Source organism: Macrobrachium rosenbergii, chromosome 9, assembly GCF_040412425.1.
Source record: "Macrobrachium rosenbergii isolate ZJJX-2024 chromosome 9, ASM4041242v1, whole genome shotgun sequence".
Lineage (NCBI taxonomy): Eukaryota > Metazoa > Arthropoda > Malacostraca > Decapoda > Palaemonidae > Macrobrachium > Macrobrachium rosenbergii.
In genome coordinates this window covers 49,663,775-49,674,868 of record NC_089749.1, presented here as the reverse complement: position 1 = coordinate 49,674,868, position 11,094 = coordinate 49,663,775, and the positions used below count along the sequence as shown (strand labels likewise).

The 11,094-nt window shown below is 37.4% G+C and overlaps 2 protein-coding genes across 2 annotated transcripts in view; one reads left to right on the top strand and one right to left on the bottom strand.

The window, feature by feature from the left end:
- Positions 1–1,182: 1,182 nt before the first annotated feature.
- Positions 1,183–10,312, bottom strand: LOC136841771 (uncharacterized). Its single transcript, XM_067109049.1, has 3 exons — positions 10,118–10,312; positions 2,793–2,907; positions 1,183–2,192 (listed from the first exon to the last, which is right to left on the bottom strand). Exons 1-3 carry the CDS (start codon positions 10,139–10,141, stop codon positions 1,708–1,710), a joined length of 624 nt encoding a protein of 207 aa, XP_066965150.1. The 5' UTR covers positions 10,142–10,312; the 3' UTR covers positions 1,183–1,707.
- The window catches only part of fab1 (fab1 kinase), a 114,787-nt gene continuing 105,515 nt past the window's right edge, over positions 1,823–11,094 (top strand). Inside the window, exon 1 of the mRNA XM_067109043.1 lies at positions 1,823–1,961. The gene's annotated coding sequence lies outside the window, so the exon portion shown is untranslated. The remainder of the gene's footprint in view (positions 1,962–11,094) is intronic.

The window sequence follows — 11,094 nt, the reverse complement described above, 5'->3', positions numbered from 1 at the left end:
AGTCACAGAAAAAAAGTCACAACAATCTTTCCTAGATAGTGAGCCCCAAGGATTTTAACCCGGTATGTATCCACCTTTGCGGCGTGTTTAGTACAAGCCCGTTGGGGATTTCCTTATAAACATAAATAAAAGACTGTAAATATCAAAGAGATAATGACCCCCAAGAAATATTGTGAATTTTTCACCGTGACTTTATTACCGGCCACCATAAATTAATGTGACTTTTTTCCCTGTGACTTGTTTTCCTAGACAGAATTGTGACTTTTTTTCCTGTGACTTTATTACCGGCCACCAGTACTCCACATACCACCATTCTAATGGTTTCATCCGCATTGAATTCCACGGTCAACCTCTTCATCCATGTCACCGACAGCATCTGTTGTCGAGACTGTATTAGAATTCTTCAAGTCTGGCTTTCTCTTCTGATTCTTACTCGGGACCTTTGTTTTCTACTAGGTAGCCTTTCGCCATAGGTGTTAAAACCAGTGAGGGATTACCTGTGGCATCACAATGATCTTCTGTGATCATTGCCTCCGTTTTCATTTGTCCAGAAGAGTGTCTAACATCACCGCTGACCAACAAGTCATAGCTTTAGTCGACAACAATTTCATCCTTTGCGGAATCTGCCTCCTGAAGCCGATAGTGTTCAATTATGCAAAAACGAAGCCCAGCCTGGCTTTGTACTTCATGAAAAAAAAAAAGAGGATAGTCTGGGCTCAATAAAGCAGAGGATAATGGGTCGGGAAAAGAGAGCTGGTTCCTGGAAGAAGTTGGGGATTGGCGTGGTCTTAAATAGTTCCTGAGAATATTAACGTGAGTTTGTGTAAATAAAATCTTTATACATCATAGATTAATAATAGTAGATCCTCCACACACAAAATCACACTCTTACACAAACACACGCACACACACACATATATATATATATATATATATATATATATATATATATATATATATATATATATATATATATATATATATATATATATATATATATATATATATAGTTTATAATATAATTTCATGATAGTTCACGTGTTTATAATAAAATTTCTTTGTGCACGAATGATAATTAATTTTGTTTACATATTCTGTATGTAAATATGAAGAGACATTATAATTGTGGAAGCGCATAAATTTATGTATATATGCAACATAAATACGTGTATAATGCCATCCTTAAGTCTCAATTGCATTTATTTTAACGCATACATGTATGATTTATATGTAATTTACATCCATTTATACTTAAATAACTGTAAGGTCAAAATTTGTCAAAAGGCGTTCTTAATGCATCATTTTTTGGACATGATTCCCATAGCCACAAAATACATACCATAAAGACATTACAGCGGTCAAAGACAATGACTCAAGTAAAAAAAATCTAAACGTAAGGGAAATATCTAGCCTCAGGGCTATCGTCGTTATAGTTACAGTGAATTATAACACTCCCGTGAGAGAGCTCAAGTCCACCGACATACTCGTATATATGTAACTGAAAATCATAATGTAGGCTACACAGAAGTAGATCTTTAAAAGAACAACTACCCATTGAAAGAGATTCATTTTTTCTCTCTTTTTGCAGTACCTAGTGCAGGTATCTTGTAGTATTGCACTGCTTTCATGCTTTTCCTTGCGATTCTGATTTAGGGGGCGAAACTTCGCACTGAAAGCAATATTAATTAGGCAAAACCATGCAGGTCGTCACCTATCCTGCACTTCCTCGTAGCTTGGCAAACCCGAATCGTAGTCGCACAGGTCAACTGTCCTTCGTGTCTCTCTGGAGGGCAGAAAAGTTGCTGGAAAGCTCTGCGTATCGCCAGTGTTTACCGAACCTCTGACGCGATGGCACTCTGCAGGGGGCGGCTCGTGGGAGGAGAGACCCACGCTGTTTCTGGACGGGACGTAATAAGGTCCCGAACCGCAAAAATCAACCTGCAAACCAGTCGTCCACACAGGTAATGCACTTTCCCTTGCATGGTCGCTTCTCGTCCACTTCCTGGTGCCCTTTTCGAGGTCTTCCTTGAGGTGGGGAGGACAACTTTTCATGAACTCTTTCCTCCAGGCCGTTCGGTATTTTGGCGGTTGGTCGTCTGCAGCCGATTGTGCCTCACTCGTGGATTCATCTGCGTTTTGGCCAGAACGCCGACGGGTAAAACATCCGAAGATGATTACAAAGAAGAGAGCGCCTGCGTGAAAATAGGAAGGCTCAGTTACATATTCACGGAACATTTAACTGCTTGCTTTTTATATAATTATACATTCACCGTGTAAAATATGTATTGGGCACATATAGGCTATATATCAGTTGTAATTTCCTTTAGGTTTAAGTTATTCCCAAGGTACAGTGAATTAGACATTAAACGAGATTCGGGGACTAATATTTTTTAATGTCTATTCTCAGTATAACCGAGGGAAATGGATAAATACTTAAACAAAAGAATTTTGCTCTGTCTGCGCTTGAAAGCTTGATAATGATTTCAATCGGCAAAGATGTTATCCGAGGGGTCTATTTCTGGCATCTTTTGACCGTCACACTTTGCCTCAAACAGCCAAGATTTCGATGTTGCTGCAAAACCGAATTCCCAAGGCTCATTAACACGAACAAGAACTATGACACTTAATTCTGACACAATTTCCTGATGCGGTGTGTGCCCAGAGGGAGACGGGACACACCTGATCAGGAAAAGTAAAAGTTCTTGTACAGGGAAAGGTCAGCTTCGACTGTGTCAAGTTAGGATGGAGGGAGAAGTTTTCAAACAGTTTGTTTACATTACTTGCGCTCTTACCGCCACACATTGTCAGTAAGACGGACCATTTGGAGATGCCCTCTGCGAACCAAGATGCCGCTCCCGCTGCGATGCACGCCAAGGAAAGCAACGCGAGAGCTGGCAACGCCCAACGCTGCGTGGAAGATAAAAAGAAAGTCCCATATGAATTTGAGTCAATTAGAAACATCAACGTTAATGCAGGTATGGCGGAACGGGGCAGGCTGTTGTGCTTCCCCCCACCCTTCCTTCCTTCCTGCCCCATCCCCACAAACTTTCCAAAGTTCTCGCCAGTGAAAAGTAAAGAAATGTATTTGATATATGACTACAATTCGCATAAAAAGCAATAAAAAATCAGTGACGGGGTAGTTTTATGAAAATAAAGAGTAAGTAAATTTGAGAGAATATAGATTTTCGCCCCTTCCAATTCCCCTTGCCACTGGAATCCTGGATAATAATAATAATAATAATAATAATAATAATAATAATAATAATAATAATAATAATAATAATAATAATAATAATAATAATGGAACGCCAGAGTAGATGAGAAAGAGAGAGAAAAATTTGATAAGTATCAAGACCTGAAAATAGAAATAAGAAGGATATGGAATATGCCAGTGGAAATTGTACCCATAAGCATAGGAACACTAGGCACGATCCCAAGATCCCTGAGAAGGAATCTGGAAAAACTAGGTGCCGAAGTAGCTCCAGAACTCATGAGGAAGAGTGTGCTACTAGAAACAGCTCACATAGTGAGAAAAGTGATGGACTCCTAAGGAGGCAGGATGCAACCCGGAACCCCACACTATAAAAACCACCCAGTCGAATAGGATGACTGTGATAGACAAAAAAAAAAATAATAATAATAATAATAACAACGATGTGTTTAACCACTCTTTCAGGACCTTGGGTTTAACGATTTTTTTCTAACGGGGAAACCAGTGTATTATCCGTAATCTATCAAGGCCTTCTAATCTTTGTTATGTAGGTGATTCGGAAATCAACAATGGATGGTTTACAGTTTCATTTTCAAGGATAATAGATTTTCTTTTTTTATCTGCCAGTATCATTGGGCGTAAAAACCACTCGTTGCTGATATGTAGAAACAGACGCACACATACGCACACACACATACACGCAAACACACGCGTTTATTAAAAAATTATTGCAGAAGGAATTATATTGTCATGTGGTATTATTATTATTATTATTATTATTATTATTATTATTATTATTATTATTATTATTGTTGTTTATTAATTTATTACTACTAATACTACTACTACTACTACTACTACTACTACTACTACTACTACTACTATTATTATTATTATCATTATTATTATTATTTTTATTATTATTATAGTGAGTCATTATTATCTCGGACAATGAAATCTCCTCTATTTGGTCCATAAGAAATGTAAAAAATTCGATGGCCTACGACAGAGATTTTTTAATATCTTCACGGAAAATAATATCACAAGCAGGGTGGTAAAATAAATTATTATTGTCAAGAAGATACTACAACGCAAAAGACGTTTTCTGGAAAAAGAGAAAGTTTAGTAATAAGGTCATTTGAAACTTTTTTTTTTTTGGTAATGTAATAGATATGAAAATGTCTGACATTGTTGTAATTCTTCATTTTCAAATCAAAATGAAGTTTCCTCTAAATGTTCAGTATCATATGTTATCATCTTCATCATCATTGCAACCCCTTTCGTTAATTTTACTGTACCTCCTTTCGTATTCTCTTTCTTCCATCTTACTTTCCACCCTCTCCTAACAATTGATTCATAGCGCAGCTGCGAGGTTTTCCTCCTGTTACACTTTCAAACCTTTTACTGTCATTCTCAGTTTCAGCGCTGAGTAAACTCATAGGTCCCAGTGCTTGGCCTTTGGCCTAAATTCTATGTTCAACTCAGTTCAATCAACAGTATTGACTTTGGTTTTGCCAAGTGCAGATTTAGTACATAAATTGTGGCCTTCCTGTAACTTTGATTAGGTTTATTTGTAAAGTGTTATGTGAAGCTAAATTTGGTATGTTTGATGATTGGAGGGTGGATGATCAACATACATTGTTGCAGCCCTCTAGCCTCAGTAGTGTTTAAGATCTGAGGGCGGACAGAAAAAGTGCGGACAGAAAAAACTGTGGACGGACAGACAAAGCCGGGACAATAGTTTTGTTTTCAGAAAACTAATAATAATAGAATAACCCTTTTGTTCAGCAGTGGAAATTCCCTTTGTTCTTAATCCAAAATGAGCCCAAATTTAATTTCTCAAAATCATTCTTAAGTGTGAAGGAACTACTAAGATGCAGCAATTCAGCTTTCTCTTCAGGTAACAAGTTTAACTCAATCATTGATTCAGGACTTTGGAAAGCAAATGGATTTTTTATCCAAAGGTTTTTCTTCACTGGTTCAAATTTCTCTTCAGGGAAATTACTTATCAAAGCTTTGAGATAGGAAAGTGAGATGTGACAAAATCTCTAGTTTTAATCCTCTTAATAAGTCATCATTGACAATGTTCTCAGCAGTGTGCTGTAACAATGTTGGGAACATATGGGTAGGATGACCACTTTCAAGTCTTCCATGCCATAGCCTCAACATTTTCTGAAACCCTTCAATATATTCAATATGCTGAAATATACTGGTGCTTTTTTTTGAAGTTTCATGCCTTGAACCATTAAGAATGCCAAAAATATCAGTTAAGTAAGCCAGTTTGGTAACCCAAATATCATCCTCGGAAAGTTGTGCCAACGGATTATTTCTAAGTCCATACACCCTGCTAAGTAGCCTACTTTGCCTCGTGACAACCAACGAGCTTCTGTGTGATACAGTAAGTAAGTGGGTGTATTGGGAACCAATCTCTGAACAGATTATTTCATTAATTCTACTATTCAGTGAGCTCCTTTGATGAAATTTACAATTTTAACTGCACTTTTCAGTACTTCCCTAAGATTCTCCGAAAGTCCCTTCGATAGATACCAAAAGCCTGTCAGTGTATAAAACAATGATTCCAAATTGCGATGTTATCAGCTACATCTAAAAGTCCTTTAATAACACCGCTACTTTTTCCGGTCATATATGCTGCACCATCACTTGTAATCCCTTTGCAGTTTTCAAATTTAATTTATACTGCCCAACAAGACACTCTTCTAATGCAGCAAATACGTCTGCACCAGTTGTATACGATGTCAAATTTAGACAGCATAGCAAGTCTTCCAGCATATCATATTGCCAGAGTTGTTGATGACAATTAGTTATTAAAATTTAACTAGACTTGTTTGATAGTTAAGGATTCAAGGAAAAAAGGGAGGGGGAGGGAGAGAGTGAGAGACTGTCGGTTGCCTTGGACAAAGCCTTGAAGTTATTTCGACTGATAACACCATTTTTGTATATGAATAATAAATTCATATTAGTATGAACAATTGTGCTTTGATTAGTAAAGCCTGCCCTGTTACGTGAGAAATCGGTAAAGCTAGCGATGATTTATGAGTGCTGTGCAACGTTTAGAGTTGTTTATATTCTGCGCTTTACACCCATTTACGTTTTTTTTTTCCTTCCTTTTCATCGCGACCCATTTTATTTATCTCGCGACCCACAAAAGAGTCAGGACCCACCGTTTGAAAAATGCTGCTGTAGATTAATCGTGATAAGATATTGGGTTAACTGAGTGATTTTCTGCTTATCAGTTTCGACTCGGGTGATTTACAGCCTGAGATTATCCGTTGTCCTAATGATTTTGTCCTGTTTATGAAGCGCAGTGTCTGTATGGGGTAAACAGAGATTTCGTTATCTGTATTATTACAAACAGTTGGTCTTACATTGAGCCTTGGTGGTGGCAGAGAATAATGTTATTAAATATATATGTGTTAAGGGTGTATAGTGCTTATGCACAATTACCAACAGAATTGAAGCAACAAGTTTTTACTTTTTTTGGATGATTATGGGATAATGAAGCATTTCCGGTAAGTGATGGCTGGCAACTATTAAAAGTAGGCGGAGCTCACGGGTGGGTCAATCATAGTCTTATGATGATAGCATCATTCTTTATGATTTCCGCTGCTGAAGCATTCAGCATATTGTAATTTGGGTGCTTGACTCTCTCTCCTTTCAAATGCGTTTGTTTAACTGACGAGAATACGTGTCGCTATTTTCAGCTAATGGGTCACCCTAAGGCCCAAGCGCCACTTTTGGAGAGTGTCATACCGCTCTACTCTTCCAGTATCCTTACGTTCCAGTTTCTTTGCTTGGGGTACAAACAATTACTTCCCTCTCCTTTTTTACTTTTGTGTTATTTATTGTTTCTTGTTATAAATAACATCTATGTTTTTTGTGTTGTTGCACAATGCTTTTAATATTATAAGAAATTTTAAACGAGGACAGTAGGACTTTCTATTCATATTTCAGTCCGTTTCTTAAGACTGTACGCTCATGATATCAATAATGATTATTAACTGTGCCGTTCATTTGGGCTGCTCACTTTGTGCCATTATGGTGCCTTTAATTCTCGCTAGAGCCGTTTTTACAGCTTTTGGATATGGGTGTATGCCTAGATATATTGCACTGTTTAATTTTCTCTTTTTTCATTAGCATGACAGGTTACAATCTGATTGCATCTTATAGAAAATTACTTTTTGAGGAAGTTATAGTGATATTTTTCTTGTTCACGTTGAAAAGCAGCAATAATAACTTCGTAAGTTTTCATAATAACAAATCACTATTATTATTTGTAATGCTGTTGTTGTTGCTACTGTTGTTTTCCTAACAAGAAATATGTTCCTTTTTCGATATCAAAATATTAGCCTTCTCCTGGCATAGCGATTGGCTAGATTCGTCCTGCACTGAGACAAACGAACTGAAAACGAAGTCGATTACCAGACACGTCTGTCCAAGTCGCAGACACTCATCTTTCTTGCGTCAAATGCAAATGTGAACAAACATCATCATCATCTCTCTCTCTCTCTCTCTCTCTCTCTCTCTCTCTCTCTCTCTCTCTCTCTCTCTCTCTCTCTCGGCGTAAGTAATTTGCATGCGAGGAGCTATGGTGGGTTTCTGACAGGCGGGGAAAAAATCATTACTCGATCTAGAATTTAGAATAAGTTTCGATATAATAATAATGCCAGGTAATGTATTCGTGTGTGTGTGTGTGTCACAACGATAATAAACAACTGATGAATTCGCGTTTAGAATTTCCGTGGTCTAGCCTGAGTTAGCTATTCTACCAATGGCGCCCATAAAGGCCTATGCTGAATGAAGTACCGTCGTCCAAGCTTCAGGACGGTGCAAACCTCCCCAAATTCAGGACTCGCTGTCTCAAACCTCCTTTAAATTGCCATATTTTTTTTTATTGTATAGATACCCCAGTATTAATAGTTACTGTTAGTGATTGTACCTTATACTTCTTCCCTTTATGCTAAATGTTCATCTCTAATTTGGTTGTAACCTTCCACAACTGACTAATCATCAGGTATCCAGTTCGCTGCTTAGGTCAACAATGGCCCAATAAGTTTTTCAGTAAACGGCCCACTTGGGATTACAAGTAAGATGCTGCGGTGTGATTGAGTGGCTGACCGGAAAAGCTGAAAAGCTGTATAAGTTATACATGAAACCAGAAAAAACTTATGACAGAATAATTTATATATGTAAAGTGGAGATTGCTGAGGATGGTCAATACAGAAGATGAATTGCTGAGAGCTCTTAAAACTTTATGATGGAAGTAAAGCATATTTTCCAATGCATAGCTGGGAGAGTGACTGGTTTTGTGTAAAAGTGGTGCTGAAATGAAAAATGCTTATTATGTCCCTATTTCTGTTTATTATTTTAGATGATGGAAAGATAATGGAAGTCAGGATAAAGCTCGTTAGATGTAGGTGCGAAGTTGTTGGATAAAGAAATGAGCTGCAAATGAAATGAAAGACAGCTATTGTTGACAGGTGATGAACAGCACTGAAAGGGAAGTGAGGTGAAGCTGCAGAAACTACTGAAAGAGTTTGGAAGTATTTAAGACAGGAGAAAACTAAGAATGTGGTCAAGAGAAAAGCTTCCATGATAACTGGAATCCTGGAAAATGGAGCAATATTTTAATGTTGACGATGAAAGAATGGAAGTATTTTGTGTAGTTAATTATTTAATTATTTTGGAATAAATATAGTGGTCATGGGATAAGAGACGATGATTCACTGAATAAATGAAGCGAAGAAGATATCAGGATACATGGAAAAGATTGGGAAGAGACTTGGAGCGTCGATGAGGAAATGTACAAGAGAACTGTTAAGCCAACTCTCTTTTGTGGAAGTGAAGTTTGGATACAGTATGCGAAAAAAATGAAAAGTGTTGAAGACGCTGAGATGAACTGTTTGAGCAGTACATGTGGCGAAAGAAAGACTGGAAGGGTGAAAATGCGGAGATGCACAGAAAAGGTAAAAAATGATAACGTTGGTGAAAAGATAGATCAGTAAAATGTGTATGATTTGAAAGTTCTAGGAAGGATGAGAAGAAGACCTAGAATGTGAAAGAGGCATCCAAAGGAAGGACCTTAAATTCCAGGAGGCAAGATAGAGGTGAATGCATACTATAGTTTGATAGGGGGGTTTAACGTCCTGCTGACGAGACTTCCGTGTAGGCGAAAGAAGCATCTAATGTTATGGACGTTTTCTGCATATATGGTTTCATACGAGACTAAGCATTGCAGGCATGAGGCATGACCTCTGCCTGGGCGGAAAGAAAACAAAAGAGCAGAGGGAAGGAAGCAAGAGTGGGTTTGATCCCATTGAAAGAGGCAGATCTGCCTCTCGAAGGATGCAAGGATATAAGAGTCAGGAATACAGAACCAGGACGGGAATTCTGAAGCCTGGTAGTATAAGAAAAGAGACAGTCGCCTGACCACACTCTCCAAAGATAATAGAGTACCACCTAAGAATTATGGGAAGGTGTGGCCTGAAGGGTTTTACAAGGTCCTCTAACAGGGGGAGAGACTCTCGTCTTGCAAAAGAACACTGGTTGAAGCTACAGATGTGAGTGTGTGTGTGTGTGTGTGTGTGTGTGTGTGTGTGTGTGAGAGAGAGAGAGAGAGAGAGAGAGAGAGGAAAGCCAGCTTACATGGGACAGAAAGATGATCGATGGAAGTAAGAGATGGACATAAATCAAACTCTTCGGGTTTGATCCAATCATATCTAGAAGGGACACTTACAGTAAGATGATGGACCTCAAACATTCACGAAACATTCAGACAGGGACGGAAAAGGCTAACATAAAGCTGAAATAAACGAGATGAAAAAGAACCTGCAACAATTAGATAAACAAGGCGCTTGTACATTTACAAGTATCCATAAAAATTCTTACTTCTGTAAGTAGGGTCCTTGTCATGTTGCTAATTTTGCATTCCCAAGACTAAGTCGTGCGGTTCACTGCTTGATATTCTGTCCCTAAAAAACGTGGTAGTCCTCTCCCAGTTGGTCTGTACTGCTCCCAAAATTTGTCTAGCCCATTGGCTGCTCAACGGAAACCGAATAACTCACCAGCGTCCTCGACGAACTTATATATTGAACGCTGAAGACACATCGTTTATCTGATAAAACAGGTTTTCATTTATCCCGTAATCCTTGAGGTGTGAGACAACAGACCTCAGGTAATGTTTACATTGATACAAGTACGTATTAAATCTTTTTGGTAAAATGTGATTTAGCGAATCTTAAGATATCCCTTTTTTATCTTAAGTAGACCAATAATAACAAACATCAGGATATTAACGATTATGACCTTGGACTCCTTTGAAATGAAAAATAACTACAGTAGACTCATAAATCATCCATTTTAATAACAAAATCGCTCTCTCTCTCTCTCTCTCTCTGTATTTTCCGAACGTTTTAATTTCCAACGGTTAGTGACCGTGCATAATTATTTCTTAGTCTAAATAAATATTTACAAGACTGCTATTACTACTGCTGCTGCAAACCCTTGCATATAAACTGGGATGGTACGAAAAGTTTTTAAAAGCGCCGAAACTCGTGGTAACCTAGTAATTAAGAAAGGTATATTAGTAGATATTAAATTATAAGCGCGCATTATTATTTCGAAAGAACAGTGGACACATTGAGCATTAGTTACAACTAGATAAACAAGGATATTTTGGACAGCAGTGAAAATGTATGCAACTGTTACCTTGTTTATTGAGATATGTATATATATATATATATATATATATATATATATATATATATATATATATATATATATATATATATATATATATATATATATATATATATATATATATATATATATATATACATACACACATATATATATACATATATATA

Excerpts from the sequence above, each read along its gene's own strand:
- LOC136841771 (XM_067109049.1), bottom strand. The coding sequence starts at position 10,141 with ATGACAAGGACCCTACTTACAGAA. Across the intron at positions 2,908-10,117 it reads CAAGGACCCTACTTACAGAA|CGTTGGGCGTTGCCAGCTCT; the intron begins GTAAGAATTTTT and ends TCTTCCACGCAG. Across the intron at positions 2,193-2,792 it reads CTTACTGACAATGTGTGGCG|GCGCTCTCTTCTTTGTAATC; the intron begins GTAAGAGCGCAA and ends ATTTTCACGCAG.